We start from the raw sequence: 18,373 nt of genomic DNA on the forward strand, positions 1-18,373 counted from the left end.
CCCGAAAAGCCCTGAGGGCCAACCCATTCTGGTTATGTTTTATAAGTCAGGCTTCCCTAAACATCAGGCAAAAACTCCAAAAATTAGAGCTAGGCCCACAAACTCACTTTCCTACTTTATGTATGTATGTTTGTACGAGATGGAATTTCACTCTGTCACCAGGCTGGAGTGTAGTGGCGCGATCTCGGCTCACTGCAACCTCCTCCTGGGTTCAAGTGATTCTCCTGCCTCAGCCTCCTGAGTAGCTGGGACTACAGGTGCGTGCCACCACACCCAGCTAAGTTTTGTATTTTTAGTAGAGACAGGGTTTCACCATGTTGGCCAGGATGGTCTCGATTTTTTGACCTTGTGATCTGCCTGCCTCAGCCTCCCGAAGTGCTGGGATTACACGCGTGAGCCACCGCACCCGGTCACTTTCCTACTTTGTTAAATGCAGTATTTAAGGTTTTCAGCAGCTGGGAGGAAGCATCAAAAATAAGAAAGGCCCAATTGCAGGAAGAAAAATGTCACCAGCAAGCTAATTACATGGCAATAGCACTGGCATATCATTTTTCATTAGCTGATAACTCCAAGGCTCATCCCTATAATACTAACAGAATGGGGCCGTCATTGTGGCAGAAATCCAGGACACAGAGCCAGAGCATAACAGATTTAGAACATTCTAAACCTCTGGGTTATAAGCCATCTTTGGGACCCTATCCTCATTGCAAACAAGAGGGTCACTGGAAGAGTGAGTGCCTCTCTCTCCCTCATGATTGGGGGCCACCTCTTCCTCCTAGGCTATCACACCCACAACTTCACCAACCCATCTGATAAGGAGGTCCTGCAGAATGAGGACAAGGGCAAGGGCAAGGGCAAAGGCAAGGACAAGCACCTCTAACTCTTTTCCAGGATTCTGATCAAGCCTCTGAAAGTCATCCTCTAGAAGACTGCTAGGGTCTTGAGGCTGTCCAGGCTCCTATCAGTTCCATCTCTACAGACAAGCCATGGGTAAATCTGATTGTAGCTGAACAGGAGATAATGTTCCTCATAGATACAGGAGCCAGTTATTCAGCTTTAAATGTTTACTATGGCCCAATGTGCCAGTCCTCCATTTTCCTCAAAGGTAGTGATGGAAAACCCCAACAAACCTGTTTCATGTCACTACTCCCTTGAAAACTTGAAGGCTCTTCCTTTACCCACTTCTTTTTCATCCTGCCAAGCTGTCCTGTTTCACTATTAGGTTGTGACTTAACTCAAGCTAATTTGTAATTACAAGCTAATTTATAGACAAGGCCCCTTCTGGCTGTATTATCTCACACTTCACAAAAAGAGCTCCCGCCGTCTATAAAACCTTGCATTCTGGCTGGGCGTGGTGGCTTACGCCTGTAATCCCATCACTTTGGGAGGCCAAGATGGTTGAATCACCTGAGGTCAGGAGTTCAAGACTAGCCTGGGCAACATGGTGAAACCCTGTCTCTACTAAAATACCAAAAATTTGCCGGGCATTGTGGTGCAACCCCTGTAATCCCAGCTATTCGGGAGGCTGAGGTGGGAGAATCACTTGAACCTGGGAGGCGGAGGTTACAGTGAGCTGAGATCGTGCCACTGCACACCAGCCTGGGTGACAGATCAAGACTTCTGTCTCATAAATAAATAAATAAATAAAACATTACATTTGAAAACAAATGCCATTTGAGTGTTGGAATACTTCTATTCCTGTCCATTCAATATCAGCTGCTCCCATCATTATTCAGCTTAAAAATCCCAATAAGTTCCCTAGAAACCCTCAATACCCATTGAAACCTGAAGCACAAAAAGGGTTAAAGCCCATAATAACAAAATTTCTAACCCATGGATTATTATGCCCATGCAACTCACCTTGCGACACTCTTATTTTAGCTGTATGGAAACCAGAAGGCTCCTATTGACTAATACAGGACTTCATGATTATTAATGAAACTGTTATTCCTATTCATCCTATTATCCTAAACCCTTGGGTTCTTTTTGGACACAATCCCTCCACCACAGCTTGGTTTACTCTACTTGATCTTAAGGATGACTTTTTCTGCATTCTTGTACACCCGGATAGCCAATTTTTGTTCACTTTTAAATGGCAAGACCGAGATACTCAAATAACTCAACAGTTAACTTGGACACTTCTGCACTAGCAATTCAGAGATAGCCTCTACTCTTGGACAGGTCCTAGCTAAAGACCTGTATACCCTGCAGCTTCTCCCAGATAGCAATCTATTCCAGTGTGTGGATGACCTACTAATCTATAGTCCTGACAAGGCTGTTTCAGATCAAAATACAGTATTAGTACTAAACGAACTTGTTGATTGTGGGTACAAAGTATCTCCTTCTAAGGCACAAATATGGATACAAAGAATTCAATTTTGGAGTCTTATTTTAACCCCTGGTACAAAGAGCCTCCCTAGTGTTCATAAAGATCTTATCTTACACATGACAACCCCAGTAACTAAACAACAGCTTTGGTCCTTCTTGGGTATGGCCGGGTTTTGCAGAATATGAATTCCTTCCTTTGGAGTACTAACAAAACCTTTATAGGAAGCACTCAGGGAACTGAGGAACAACCTCTATGCTGGACTATTGATATGAAGTATGCTCTAAACATTTTTTTTTTAGGGGGACACAGGCTCCAATGTAAACTAAAAGAATTATCCCTCTAAACAGTGTAAAACAAACTTTAATCTGAGCTCCGGCCTTATCCCTACCAGATCTGACTAAGCCTTTCTTTTTGTATGTGTATGAATGAAGAGGAATATCTTTGGGAGCCTTATCCCAAGATCTGGGGTCCTCTAAGTGCCATATAGCATATTTTTCAAGAACTTTTGACCTAGTATCCCAGGGATGGCCCCTGGCTTAAGAGCCTTATCAGCCATGGCCCTCTTAGTCCAAGAAGCCTCAAACTATATTATCTGTCCTTCCTGGACTCTTATGGCTTTGTGGCACTGCTAATACTTATTTAAACCCTTTTCAAGCTTTGACCCTATCCCACCTTGATAATTCTCTTCATTATAGTGATTGTACTCTGGGAACAATGGCTCCCACTGAATTCACTGTCTTGAACATAACTTCCAATCTAGAATTGCATTTTGGAAGAAAAAATGCCCTAGGAGTTATCGTGGCTGGAGTTGTGGGAACTATCACAACTCTCACCCCTTGGCAGGTTTTACTTACCATGAAATCACACCACGAGAATTTAATGCTTCCCTTGAAATAGCCTTAGCAAAAACTGGCACAAGTCTATCTGCACTAGAAAAGTCTTTAAACTGACTAGTAGGAATGGTTTTTGATAATAAATGAACTCTGGTTTAACTTCTAGCTGAACAAGGAAGAGTCTGTGCTGTCATCAAGAAAACCTATTGCACCACATTTATGTGTCTGGAGCAGTAGAAACTAATGTCCAAGGAATCTTCAAAGTAGCCAAATGGCTGTACACACACTTTTCTGAAGAAACCAAGACTGAGTCAAAACCTTTACTTACTATTTTCCAGAAATAACTTGGCTTCTCCCATTCCTTGGACCTTTGCTCCTTGTCAATATCTTCCTTTAATATTTGGTCCCTGCCTTTTTAATGCTCTCATTAAGTTTATATCTTCCAGATTACAATGATTCTATTTATAGATGACTATGCAGTCCCAATACTGGCCTGCAACAGCAACTTGCATTTACATGAGGCCTCTTGATGAAATCTCATTCCTCTGTGACCCCCGTGCCTGCTCTGTGAACAAGTTTTTCATGACCCTTAATCCCCTTCATGACAGAGATCAAGAAGGGGAAAAGCATAACTTATCCCTTCAACATCCCCTTTCAGCAGAAAGTAGCCAGACACACTTGACGCCCCTTTTCACTGTGCCATTTTTCCTTTCTTGAGACCCTAATAGGCAGCAAGTAGACATGAGCATGGGGGAATATAAAAGGTCAAAGATTTGACCAAGGTATTTACTGGGGGGAAAATGAGGACAGCAAAGATAGCCTGGTGACCATCAAGCACAAAACTCCTTATATGAGGAATTCAGAAGTAATTAGACTTCTCTATTATCTAAAGCAGGCATCTGGTACGAGGTTTAAGAAAACTGTAAGTAACTAGAATTTCTATACATCTCTGGAATGTATGCATGTCAAAACTTGTTGTGCATCCCTCACTGACATCAAGGCACCAAAATGTCTACAAATGTAATCATCTATCATGACCTGTGTGGCTAATATGGTCCAAATTACCCTTAAGCTTCCAATTTAAGTTCCATAGATATCTCTAAGGAAAAATCCACCATGGCTGCACTGTGGCAGTCCTCTCTTTCTGAGGCAATCCACTGCACTCTTCTGCAGTGTTCTTTCTATCTGATAAAATTTTCCTTTTCAAACGTATTCTGTTGTCAGTAAATTCTTCTTACCAACCTGTGAGTCGACCAGTTTCTGATGCTGGGGCTCTGACACCTCAGCTGGCAAATATGTGATCAGGGTCCTTATCTTTCATCATTCCCCAGTTTTCAGCAAGAATTGTGTTAGGTTTAGACATAATCCCTTTTACTCTGTCCTCCAGAGAACTGTCACTGACACTCCACTCCTTGGCTATAAATTCCCACTTGCCCATGCTGTTTACAGTTGAGCCCAACTCTCTTCCTCACTGTAAAATCACACTGCCACAGTCCCTATCCCTATTGCATGGTCCTGAATAGTCTTCCTTACCATGCTTTATTAAGTATCATTGATTTTTTTTCTTTAACATCACCCCCCTAGCCTGTCAACTGTAATGAAAGATTGAGGCAGGAGTCTCAATCAGTTGAGGTTTATTGAGCCAGAGTTTGAGGATGCCCCTGGGAAAAACCCAAGTCAAAGAGGCATCTGTGGCCTGTGCTCTCCAAAGAGATTTTCAGGAGGCTTAGCATTTACATTTTTCAAGGAGGAGAGAACATTCAGGAAAATGTGGAGGTGAGGTGGGGGTGAGGGAGGGTAGGCAGTGAGGTAAATGGTCACATTCTTGTGAGGCTCTAATTAGTACCCAGTAATCTACATTTTACATAAGATAATGTGAACATTCAAAGAAAAGAGAATCAAGAGCCAATTATCCAGTCATTTCAGTGTAGGCAGAAGAATGACTGATCTCATCTTGTCCTTGTTCTGACCTGTGAAGATAAGCTTGTAACTGACATTGTCAATGTGAGATTTAACATATCTTAGTTTTAAAAGTTAAATAGGTTGCAGACCTATGGTAACAATTGATATGTGCTTATTTTATAGAAGGATATATGTCCTGAAAGATTTAGGAGCCAGCAAAGAGTTTCCTTGTAAGCAATTTGTGAGGGCAGCCCTTTGGAGAGGAATGAAGCCTTTTGTCTGTGGGGACGTGGTTTGACGCAAGGTTTCAAAGCAATAGTTATCTGTTTGGAGAAAAAGGACGGCAATGTTGCATGACTCATTTCCCAGGATTAACTCTCCCCGTGGCATGATGAGTTTGGGCATCCTGAGATTTTTATTTTCCTTTACAAGCCATTCTCATCCTTTTTCTTTTCTTTTTTCCTTTTCCTTTCTTTCTTTAATTTTCTTTTCTTTTCTCTCTCTCTCTCTCTTTCTTTTTTTGAGATGGAGTCTTGCTCTGTATCCCAGGCTGGAGCACAGTGGCATGATCTCAGTTCATTGCAACCTCTGCATCCTGGGTTCAAGTGATTTCCAGCTAATTTTTGTATTTTTAGTAGAGACAGGGTTTCACCATGTTGGTCAGGCTGGTCTCTAATTCTTGACCTCAAGTGATCCACCCTCCTTGGCCTCCCAAAGTGTTAGGATTACAGGTGTGAGCCACCGTGCCCAGTGCATTCTTATTCTTTCTAACAGTGGTTCATGAAATGTGGTCCTTGGACCAGCAGCATCAGCATCACTTAGGAGCTGGTTAGAAGTGGCAATTTTTGGCCTTCATCTACTGATTTTACTGAATCAGAAATGCTGGCAGTGGGCCCCAGCAATCTTTGTCTTAACAAGACTTCCATGTTGTCCTGATGCATTCTAAATTTAGAGAACCACTGCTTTTGAAGAAACATTGAAAAGCAAACAAGTGTACTTTCCAGTTAATGAGACTTCCCATAGCAAATTTGCAAAAATGGTGACACAGGAGATAGAAATTATTTAGGTAGATAGTTAGGGTAACAGAGTCCCCGACAGAAACTTTTGTTCTAACAAAAAAGCAGCTCAGAAATTACTTCCTTTCTAACAACACAAAGTTCAAAGAAATCACTTCTAACAGAGACAGCCTAGAAGATTGGGCTATAAAAATAGATAAGCAACTCTGACATAGAGGAAGAGTTTCCTGGGTAATCACCAAACTTCGCATACATACAATGGGTCCCAGTAAATACAGTGGGCCTTAATGAGTACATTCCTTTCCCTTTTTGGGGGACACTAATATAGGGAAACTGGAAGCTTGCACAGGGTGGCAGGTGCCTGCAGTTGCAATGGGGTACCTGTGACCAGGCACAGAAACTCCTCCTCTGCTTTTTAGCACATGCATGGTGGAAGGAGATAAGCAGTGTGGAGAGCCCAAGCTAAGAGCCCAACTGCATGATAAAGGAGTGGGGTGGGGGCTGCTAGAGACTCTGCTCTATGCAAATGGTACAACTGGTTCTAACTGTTTTTTCATGCCATATGTAGATAAGATACCCCCTCCCCACTAGCTCATTTATAAAAACCCTTACATTTTACTGTAGTGCAGCAACCCATTTGGGATCCCTCTCTGTGACAGAGAGCTGTTCTTTTCCTTTCATCTATTAAACTTCTGCTGTAACCTCACCCTTTGTGTGTCCGTGTTCTTGATTTTCATGGCCATGAGACAAAGAATCTCAGGTGATGTCCCAGACAATGCAGCTGCTTCAATAACATGTTCTCTTTTTTTGTTGAGCTATATTTAGTCTAGTATTGGAAAGTAATACACTGATTTTCATGTGCCTTGCTTAAGAACAATGAGCAATTGATCAATTATCTCCAACTATTTTCCACAAGAAAGCAAAAAAAATCATTACATGGTGATGTCAGAGGTTTTAGGATTTCCCTAAAAGCCTCTCATATCAGTCTTCTGTCAGCATATGTCCCTGGTTTTCAGTTGACAGCCAAAAAAGCAGAGATGTTCTTTATTGACTTCAAGCTGTAAAGACAGATCAGTATCAGAAGTCAGAGTAAGGGAATAATAAGGGACTAGGAGAGAAAACTTAAAACAAGCTGTGTTTTCAACACAAGCATTTCCTGTCTGGAGCAAAAATGACGATGCTTTGCATAGAAAAATTGTTTCTAAATATACAGAGCTGTTTATCAAAACATGAAATATTTTGAAGCTACAAGATAAACATATTCTGCCTTGGTCTATTTGGGCTGAAATTGTTGAAAAAATTCTTCAATGATACTTGTTAAAGCATGGTAAGGAAGACTTTATTCAAGACCATGCAATAGGTATAGGGCCACAGCAATGGCGTCACAATATTGGCAAGTAGGAATGTATAGCCAAGTAGTAGGGTGGTGGCAACAGATGAAAATTTCCTAAGAGGAAACATCAAGGATAAGGGGAATTATGGCTAAATCAACCTAACAGGATTTTTGCTGAGGATAGGCCAGGGTGATCAGGCATTACTGGTGGGTGGTAGAGGATGAGAAACCTGATCAGGTATTGAGGGTGATCCGGCATGAAGGGTGAAGGATTCTTGCTAACCTGACTTAGCAGAGTTCTTTACTAAAATTGGATTTTACAAGGAAGTGTACAGTGGGCCTAGAGCAAGGTTCAGGAGCCTGAGTAAAGTTTGGCCGAGCAAAGCATTGTTACTTTAGCAAAAAATACTACAGACTAGGTGGCTTATAAACAACAGAAATTTGGCCAGGCATGGCAGCTCACACCTGTAATCCCAGCACTTTGGGAGGCAAGGCAGGTGGATCACGAGGTCAGGGGTTCAAGCCCACCCTGGCCAAGATGGTGAAACCCCATATCTACTAAAAATACAAAAATTAGTCAGGTGCAATGGCAGGCACCTGTAATCCCAGCTACTCGGGAGGCTGGGGCAGGAGAATCGCTTGAACTCAGGTGGCAGAGGTTGCAGTAAGCCGAGATCGTACTATTGCACTCCAGCCTGGGTGATAGAGTGAGAGACTCCATCTCAAAAAACAAAATCAAAAAACAAAACCCCAACACACACACACACACACAACCCAGAAATTTATTTCTCACAGTTCTGGAGGCTGGAAAGTTCAAGTCAAGGCACCAGCAAATGTCTGGGTTCACTTCCTGGTTCATAGATGGCCATCTCTTCACTGTGTCTTCACATGGCAGATTGGGCAAGACAGTTCTCTGGGCCCTCTTTTATAGGAATACTAACCCCATTCATGAGGGTGGAGGCCTTTATGAACTAATAACTTCCCCTAATTACACCCTACCTCCAGATACTATCATATTGAAGATTAGGTTTCAACATATGAATTTTGTTGGCAGGGAGAGAAGGGGACACAAATATTTAGTCTATAGCCCTCCCAGAGCAATATAATCTTATAACCACAACTGAGTTGAGCTACTTCAATTTTTGCCATTTAAATAGCAAAAAACGCAACAACTTTTGCACCAACCTAATAGTTTCAGTTAGACTGTTTAGTCCAGTTTTAGCAGGCATCCTGTTAGGACTGGGCACAGTGGCTCATGCCTGTAATCCCAGCACTTTGGGAGGCCAAGGCAGGAGAATTGCTTGAGCCTAGGAGTTTGTGACCAGCCTGAGCAACAGAGCATGACCTCATCTCTACAAAAAATTTTAAAAATAGTGAGGTTTTGGTGGCACTTGCCTGTAGTCCCAGCCACTCAAAAAGCTGAGGTGTGAAAGTCACATGAGGTTTGGGAGGTCAAGGCTGCAGTGAGCCATAATTGTACCACTGCATTTCAGCATGGGTGAGAGTGAGACCCAGTCCCAAGAAAAGGAAGAAAAGAAAAAAAAAAAAGACAAAGAATCCTCTTGAGTCATTTTAGTGAAAATTTCCACCCTTGATAGCTGAAAACCTTTGATATCTGATCAAATTCATCACCCTCCATGTATGATATCTTATCGCCCTGGCCTGCCTTAGCAAGAATCCCTCTTAGCCTGTATTAGTCAGCGTTTTCTTAGAGAGACAGAACTAATAGGATGGATGGATGGATGGGTGTGTGTGTGCATGTGTGTACATAGGGGAGTTTATTAAGTATTAATTTACATGATCACAAGATCCCACAATAGGCTGTCTGCGAGCTGAGGAGCAAGGAGAGCCAGTCTGAGTCTCAAAACTGAAGAACTTGGAGTCTGATGTTCAAGGGCAGGAAGCATCCAGCACAGGAGAAACATGTAGGCTGGGAGGCTAGGCCCATCTCTCTTTTTTCACGTTTTTCTGCCTGCTTTATATTTGCTGGAAGCTGATTAGATAGTGCCCACCAGATTAAGGGTGGATCTGTTTTTCTCAGCCCACTGACTCAAATGTTAACCTCTTTTCGCAACACTCTCACAGACACACCCAAGATCAATACTTTGTATCCTTTAATCCAATCAAGTTGACACTCAGTGTTAACCATCACATAGCCCTGATATTTTCTTTTAGTAATTTTTCATCCACGGACCCCACCTTCCTCCTTGGCTGTAAATCCCCACTAGTCCTTGTATTCAGAGTTGAGCCTGATCTTTCTCTCCTACTGCAAATTCCTCACTGCAGTAGTCCTTCTAGTATAAGGTCTTCCTTACTGTCTTTAACAAGTATATTAGACCATTCTTGCATTGCTATAAGGAAATACCCAAGACTGGGTAATATATAAGAAAATAAATTTAATTGGCTCACAGTTCTTCAGACTGTACAGGAAGCATAGCATCAGCATCTACTTCTGGAGAGGCCTCAGGAAGCTTACAATCATGGAAGAAGGTGAGGGGAGAACAGACATCTCACATGGTAAGAGCAGGGGCAAGCAAGGTAAGGAGAGGTACCACACACTTGTAAATGACCAGATTTTTTGAAAACTCACTATCATGAAGACTGCACCAAGCCATGAGGAATCTGCCCCCACAACCCAAACACCTCCCACCAGGTCCCACCTCCAGCACTGGGAATTACAATTCAACATGAAATTTGGGCAGGGACAAATATCCAAACTTTATCATTCTGCCCCTGGTCCAAATCTCATGTCCTCCTCACTTTGCAAAATACAATCATGCCTTTCCAACAGTCCCCCAAAGTCTTAACTCATTCCAGCATTAACTCAAAAGTCCAGAGTCTCATCTGAGGCAAGGCAAGCTCCTTCCTTGTATGAACTTATAAAATAAAAAAGAAGTTAGTTACTTCCAAGATACAATGGAGGTATAGGCATTGGGTAAACATTCCTATTACAAAATGGAGAAATCAGCCAAAAGAAAGGGGCTACAAACCCCATATGAGCTTGAAACCTAGCAGGGCAGTCATTAACTTTTAGAGCTCCAAAAATAACTTCCTTTGACTCCATGTCCCACATCCAGGGCACATTAGTATAAGGGGTGGGATCCTAAAACCTTGGACAGCTCTGCTCCTATGACTTTGCAGGTTCTAGTCTCTGTAGCTGTTCCCACAGGTTGTTGACAGCCAGGAGCTTTTCTAGGTGCCGGGTGCAAGCTGCCAGTGGCGCTACCACTCTGCGGTCTGGAGGATGGTGGTCCCCTTCTCACAGCTTCACTAGGCAGTGCCCCAGTAGAAACTCTGTGTTGGGCCTTGAACCCCACATTTCTTCTTGGCACTGTACTAGGAGACATTCTCCGTGAGGGCTCTGCCCCTATAGCAGGCTTCTGTCTAGAGACTCAGGCATTTTTTTTTTTTTTTTTTAGACAGGATCTCACTCTGTTGCCCAGGCTGGAGTGCAGTGGCACCACCATGGCTCACTGTGGGCCTAGATATTCCAGGTTCAATCTTCCCAACTCAGCTTCTTGAGTAGGTGGGACAACAGGCATGTGCCAGCAGGCCTGGCTAATTTTTGCATTTTTTGTAGAGATGGGGTTTTGCCATGTTGCCCAGGCTGGTCTTGAACTCCTAGGCTCAAGTGATCCACCTACCTTGGCCTCCCAAAGTGCTAGGATTACAGGTGTGAGCCACCATGCCTAGCTACCCTGGCTTTTCCATATATCCTCTGAAATCCAGGCAGAGGCTGCCAAGCCTCAACTCTTGCACTCTGTGCACCCACAGGTTTACCATCATGTTGAAGCCCCCAAGGCTTATGGCCTGCACCCTCTGGAGCTGTGGCCTGAGCTGAACCTGGGCCCCTTTGAATCCTAGCTAAAGCTTGAGTAGCCGGGATGTGGGAAGCAGTGTCTGAGGCTGCATAGGGCACTGGGGCCCTTCATCTGGCCCATGAAACTATTCTTCCTTCCTAGGCCTCTGAGCCTGTAATGGGATGGGCTGCCTCAAATGTCTCTGAAATGTCTGTCCTCAAGGACTTTTCCCACTGCCTTGGACATTAGCACTTAGCTCCCTTTCAGTTATGCAAATATCTCTAGCAAGTGATTACTCCACAGCTCACATGAATTCCTCTCCTGAAAAAGCTTTTTGTCTACTACCTGGGCAGATTGCAAATTTTCCAAACATTCATGCTTTGTTTCCTGCTTAAATATAAATTCTAAACTTGAGTCATTTATTTGCTCCCACATTTGAATGTAGGCTGTTAGAAGTAGCCAGGCAACATCTTGAATGCTTTGCTGTGTAGAAATTTTTTCTGCCAGATACGTAAATCATCACTCTCATGTTCAAACTTCCACAGAACCTAGGGCAGTGGCACAGTGCAGCCAAGCTCTTCACTAAGGCATAACATGTGTGAACTTTGTTCCAGTCACTAAGTTCCACACTTCCATCTAAGAGCTTGTCAGCCTGGTCTTCACTGTCAATATCACTATCAGCATTTTGGACACAACCATCTAACCAGTCTCTACGAAACTATAAGCTTTCCTTCACCTTGTCTTCTTTTGAGCCCTGCAAACCATTTCAACCTCTGCCCATTACCCAGTTCCAAAGCTGCTTCCACATTTTCAGGTATCTTTCTAGCAACATCTTTCTTCTTGGGACTAATTTTCTGTGTTAGGGTGTTCTTGCACGCTATAAAGAAATACCTGAGACTGGGTAATTTATAAAGAATAGGGGCTTAATTGGCTTATGGTTTTGATGGCTATACAGGCAACATGGCACTGGCATCTTCTTGGCTTCTGGGAAGGCCTCAGGGAGCTTTTACTCGTGGCAGAAGGTGAAGGGGAGCAGGCCACTCATATGGCAGAGCAGGAGCAAGAGAGAGAGAGGGGGTAGGGGAGGTGCCACACACTTTCAAATGACCAGATCTCACTAGAACTCACTATTGTGAAGACAGCATTGAGCTGTCAGGGATCTGCCCCCATGACCCAAACACCTCCTACCGAGCCTCATATCCAGCACCGGGGATTACAATTCAACATGAGATTTGGGTAGGGACAAATATCCAAATCCAAACTATATCAGCAAGTGTCCTAAATAATTTATTTCTGAACACACTATTCCTTCTCAATCTTTCAGCTGTAGAGCTAGACTTCTTTCTCCTGCCTAAACACCTTTGCATAGGCTGTTCATTTGCCTGTGACTTTGTTCCCCTAGCCAACTACTATTGTTCTTCAAACTAAGCATCATTTTCTTTGGGAAATATTCCTTGAACGCCAAGGCTGGTTAGCTCTCATGCTAGATATTCCGTGGCACCCTTTCCTTTTCTTCTTCTTTTTTTTTTTCAAAGACGGAGTTTCGCTCTCGTCGTCCAGGTTGAAGTGGAGTGGCACGATTTTGGTTCACTGCAACTTTTGCCTCCCAGGTCCAAGTGATTCTCCTGCCTCAGCCTCCCAAGTAGCTGGGATTACAGGTGCTCACCACCATGCTTGGCTAATTTTTGTATTTTTAGTAGAGATGAGGTTTCACGTGTTGGCCAGGCTGATCTCAAACTCCCAACCTCAGGTGATCCGTCCACCTCAGCCTCCCAAAGTGCTGGGATTACAGACATGAGACACTGAACCCAGTCTGCGCCCACTCTCCTCTACTATTTAACACTATTCACATTTGTAATTTCTCGGCCATTGTAAACTCTGTAAAGAGAAAGGCAATGTTGGGGTTGTTTGCTACGGTGTCCCAAACACCTAGTCTTGACTGGCACATACTAAGCACTCAGATATTAGTTGAAGATAGGAGTGAACACACACACAAGACCAAGAAATTTATTAAAACATTTTTTTTTCTTCAGACCTGGTGAACAGGGAGTACAACAAAATTTAACAAAAAACATAAACAAAGAATGCAGTTTGCTTATGATGTTTAATTTTTATGTTCACTTGTAATTTTACTATGGTATTAATATTACAGAAATCAAAGATTGATTCAATATCTAATTTTTATCAATTGCCATTTTGCTGTCATTATATCAAACCATAGCTTTTTAAAAGAAAGATCTTCACACTTAACTAACACTGTAAAATATTAATGATGGCACTGAATTCCCAGTTCATCAATAGGCTACAAAAGAGAATATGTTCACTTTTCAAAAAAGCAACAAAATGGCCGGGTGCAGTGGCTTATGCCTGTAAGCCCAGCACTTTGGGAGGCCAAAGTGGGTGGATCACCTGAGGTCCGGAGTTCTAGACCAGTCTGGGGAACATGCCAGAACCCCGTCTCTAGTAAAAATACAAAAATTAGCTGGGTGTCGTGGCACGTGCCTGTAGTCCCAGCTACTTGGGAGGTTGAGGCAGGAGAATTGCTTGAACCCGGGAGGCAGAGGTTGCAGTGAGCTGAGATCATGCCACTGCACTCCAGCCTGGGCTATAGAGTGAGACTCCTCCTCCTCCTCAAAAAAAAAAAAAAAAAGCAACAACTGTGGCCATGTGCAGTGGCTAACGCCTATAATCTCAGCACTTTGGGAGGCTGAGGTGAGAGGTTCGCTTGAAGCCAGATTACCATACCACCCTGGGCAGCAAAGTCAGACCCTGCCTCATAAAAACAAAATAATACAAAGTAACAAATCAAACCTCAAGCCAGAACATCATATTGTGTGTGAGTTGAAAGTGTTTTTTTTTCCTTCCAGAATCTATATTAGCAAAGTTGCAGAAGGACCAAAAAAACCTTAGATGACAAAAGTAGTTTAAGCACTTTGCTTTCTTTTTGAGGAACCTCTAGTCACTATTGGCATTTGAGAGAAATTAATGGTTGTTCTGGCTTTTAAAGCTTTTTTAAAGTACTTAAAAATTGACTGAAGGCTAGAGGAAGGGGCTAAGCTGTACTTTTCTGTACCAGCAGAAACCATAGGAAATTCCTTTTTGAAAACAGTAGCTGCAGGTTTATCCAAAGGTTTAGGACTTGTCACCCATTCACGGCAGTGGTGCTTTATCCATGCTAATAATTGTACATCACTTCCCAGCTGGTGTCCTACATGATGTTCAGAGTCAATAAGTGCAACAGCATATACTTTGCTCATCACTTCCCACCTTCTACGAACAAGTAAGTCCATAAAAACCAAGCCTCCATAACCATGTACAATGAAGGCAATATCCTTGCCTTCAGTCTTTGAAATGAAGTAATCCCATATGTAAGCCATGTGTTCTTCAGGTGTATTGCTGCATCTTTTTGGAATGCATTTGGGAGAATGCTGGAGAGAGAAAAAGTTCCCACCTGGAACCATTTTTAGAGAAGATGACTCAATATTTTGTGTTAAAAGGCCTTGCCACTCTTTTTCCATCTTTAGTTCCACAAAGTTATCATTGGGGTTTAGCACAATTACATCATAATGTGCCTGCAATGCCATTTGAATACATGGTATCTGACTTCCATGTTGGAGACCATGATGTATTATTGCCTGCTGACTCCACTGACCAGCTCGAAAGACCCCATGGTCTTGAAGAAGGACAAGAAGAGCAGAATGGTGATTTGTTAATGCTTTCTCGCTCATAAAAAAGAAGCTTCTTGGTTCTTCTTTATCAGCCTCAGGTGGGATATATACTTTTTGTAATTTGCACACCTTCTCCAAAAGCTCATAAATATATTGTTCAAGCAAATGGCCAAGGGTCTGGTAGCGCTTGCTATTTTTCTCAAGCACATTTTCATAATAGTTAAAGACAAAAGGCCTTTGTGTCTCAGTGTGTCTGAATTCAGCTTTTTCATTGAAGTCATATTTAAGTTCTCCTAGTAAGTCAGATTGCTCAATAAATTTTTGGAAGCTCAGCTCCTGTGTCATTGGTAACCACTGAAAGTTAAAAGAATAATAGTATATCAGTGCTAGTAAAAGTAAAATGAAAATTTCAGCTTGTCAAATTCTTCCTAAGGCACATGATGCTAAACTAAGCATGTCAGAAAGACGTTAACCTTCTAACCAGTGGTAAAGATGTTAATTCGAAATAATTGTGAATGATTCAAAACAGTGAGAGACTGAATATATGAAGGGACAATGGAGAGACCATATGTAAATATGGATTTTTCTGACACACAACCTGCCCAGGAAGCCAACCCCTCATTTACAATGAACAACTCAGGAAGTCAGTCTGGTATAAATCAGACTGGCAGGAAATCAGATTTCCATCACTAGTGACAATTCAGGAAACTAACCAGTAACTTCTATAACACTTGGCGCCAAATGGCAAGAACTTCATTAATATCTGACAGCTTTCCTAATTTTGTCTCTATTTCCAACCTGAGACCAACCAGAGAGAGCCAAATACGTACCCCTAACGAATCACGCAAGATGCCCCCATTTCTAGTTAGCTCACCTACAGCTTCTCCATGACAACTTACAATCAGGGCAAATGGGAAGTCTTTTCTTTTTTTCCCCACTATAAAGCTCTCCTACTCTTCTGCTGCCTTGAGTCTCTGCCAAAACGCAAGTGATAGTGGTGGACTCCCTTGCTACAGCAGGCTCAGAATAAATAGGCTTTTCTCATTTGGTTGGTCTTCATTTATTTCTACAGAAGATATTTCATAACTTTTGCTGTTAAATGAATGGCAGAAGATAGAAGCGGGAGTGAAATGTGAATCAGGCAATGGAGATTATGATCAATTCAGCGAATACTAGAAGATACAGTTATTCTGATGTCTGAGAAGGAAGAAAAATAGGCTAGATGAGAAGTTAACTTCAAGTTCCTTAGGCAGAGCTTAAAGCCGGAAAAGAAGGCTTTGAAAGGTTAAGTGGCTTTCCCCAAAGCCAAACAACTGTCAAAGGAGTGATTGCGGATGAAGCTGACTTTCAAATGAACTTTCTTAACAAATATGTTAACACTCTCCCTTCTTAATTTCTTAACACTGACACTGGCAAGCTACACCCCACTTCCAATAAGTAGCACTCCAAATGATTTTCAGTGCAACTCGAGTTGCTATTAGGCCTAAGGCAAAATTCAAATGGTGCTTGCTTGGATGTCTTAAATCTCTTTTAATTTTTTTTTTTTTTTTTGAGATGGAGCCTCACTCTGTCGCCCAGGCTGGAGTGCAGTGGCGTGATCTTGGCTCACTGCAACCTCCACCTCCCAGATTCAAGCAATTCTCCTGTCTCAGCCTCCCAAGTAGCTAGGATTACAGGTGCCTGCCATCATGCCCAGCTAATTTTTTTTGATTTTAGTAGAGACGGGGTTTCACCATGTTGCCCAGGCTGGTCTTGAATGCCTGAGCTCAGGCAATCCACCTGCTTCGGCCTCCCAAAGTGTTAGGATTACAGGTATGAGCCACCACACCTGGCCAAATCTTTTTAAATTTTTAAATTAATTTTTTCCCCACTTCAATAAGCTGGTCTAAGATTTCTTACTCCCTTCTGACCCCTCGAACCCAAAAGGTAGTTTACAAAGGTTTTCGGTTGTCCAAAGCACTATCCAGACTGCTCTCTATTCCTTCCTTTTCTATTAAAAATGCTTCCAGTCTTTGCTGATCTCAGGTGTTATTTTTGAAAGACAGGGTCTGACTCTGTCACCCAGGATGGAGTGCGGTGGTGTGATCATAGTCACTGCAGCCTCGACCTTCTGATCTCACAGTTCACCTCAGCCTCCCAAGTAGCTAGGGCTACAGGCACATGCCACCATGCCTGGCTAATTAAAGCAAATTTTTTTTAGAGACGGGATCTCACTGTGTTGCCTAGTCTTGTTTGAAACTCCTGGCCTCAAGTGATCCTCCTGCCTTGGCCTTCCAAAGCGCTGGGATTACAGGTGTGAGTCACCATGCTCAGTCTCTCTCTCAGATGTTATTATGTAATTAATTTACTTTTTCTAAAGTGTAAATAATTGACAGACTTAACCATCCTTTAAAAAAAAAAAAAAAAGCCTTGAAAATGGATACAGTGCATGGCAAAAATCCATGCTTCAAAAATCCAAGAATGTTTTACATTGAGGCCATGGTGAAACAATCTAATGGGAGGTCATAACCTTATTCAAAATTTTCAGTGGTGATGTTTGTTGACTTCTTGTTTCCAGACTGGCATGTAAAAATCTTGGAAGTTGCTACTCAGTTCTAACAAGTAAAAAGCTAGACAAACTGAAAATCAAAAGCTCTTCTTCATAGGATCCATAATAGAAGTAAGGTTACTGGGCATACTACTGCCTCCAAAATCGGAGGGACTGAAAGCACGTCAATATAGAGAATCACAACTTACCAGAGCAGAAAGTAGCTGCTGAAGCCGCCAATGGAACAACTACCAGGATAGGTAAATGTGAAGCATCAGTGTGGACGAGTCAGAGGGACCTAGCCATCCCCTCTTCCTCGCTCCCCCATTTTGTTTAAGCTCCTGGAGCTCTCACAGGTTCTCAGGGTGACTATCCATGCCTCTGGTAGTGGGTGGGGAAAAGGAGCCATTTTGAAATACGCCAGAGCATTTTGTTCTTCTTAACAAGGTCTGCCCTCAGGAGAAGCTATTTAATCAGAGGCTAACCTGCTGGGGCTTTACTAGAGCCTGACTTGGGGAAAGGGAAATATCCAACTCTAGCCCACTCTAGCTACCCTACCCAACCCAAGGGGGTTGTAGTGAACTGAAACCTGTGAAGTTCACAGTCTAGATGTACAGGCTTACTAAAATTCTCAATGGTCTCCCTTCTCACTCAGAATAAAAACTAATAAGTTCTTACCATGGCCTACAAGGTCTCACACGGCCCTTAGCTCTCCAATGTCATTTCCTACCACTTTCTCACTGGCTTACTCATCTAGTTACATGATCTGGGGCTTAGCTCTTTCTCAGGTGTCATTTCCTACCACTCTCTTGTTTACTTCACCATAGTCACACCTGGTCTACTTTGCCATCAATTTGTGAAGCAAGCTCCTGTTTTAAGGGTATTCACTCTTGCTAGGCCCACAGCCTGGAATATTCCTCCCCTTTATAGATATCTACAGGACTTTTATTTTAAAGTTTCTGCCC

General features: G+C 42.6%; 1 protein-coding gene across 1 annotated transcript; it reads right to left on the minus strand.

Moving 5' to 3' along the window:
- Positions 1–13,113: 13,113 nt before the first annotated feature.
- Positions 13,114–17,906, minus strand: LOC117076726 (putative protein FAM172B). Its single transcript, XM_033200549.1, has 2 exons — positions 17,618–17,906; positions 13,114–15,235 (listed from the first exon to the last, which is right to left on the minus strand). Exon 2 carries the CDS (start codon positions 15,224–15,226, stop codon positions 14,138–14,140), a length of 1,089 nt encoding a protein of 362 aa, XP_033056440.1. The 5' UTR covers positions 15,227–15,235; positions 17,618–17,906; the 3' UTR covers positions 13,114–14,137.
- Positions 17,907–18,373: the final 467 nt, after the last annotated feature.

Source organism: Trachypithecus francoisi, unplaced genomic scaffold (genome assembly GCF_009764315.1).
Source record: "Trachypithecus francoisi isolate TF-2019V2 unplaced genomic scaffold, Tfra_2.0 Lachesis_group0, whole genome shotgun sequence".
NCBI classification, from domain to species: Eukaryota; Metazoa; Chordata; class Mammalia; order Primates; family Cercopithecidae; genus Trachypithecus; species Trachypithecus francoisi.

Excerpts from the sequence above, each read along its gene's own strand:
- LOC117076726 (XM_033200549.1), bottom strand. The coding sequence starts at position 15,226 with ATGACACAGGAGCTGAGCTTCCAAAAATTTATTGAGCAATCTGACTTA.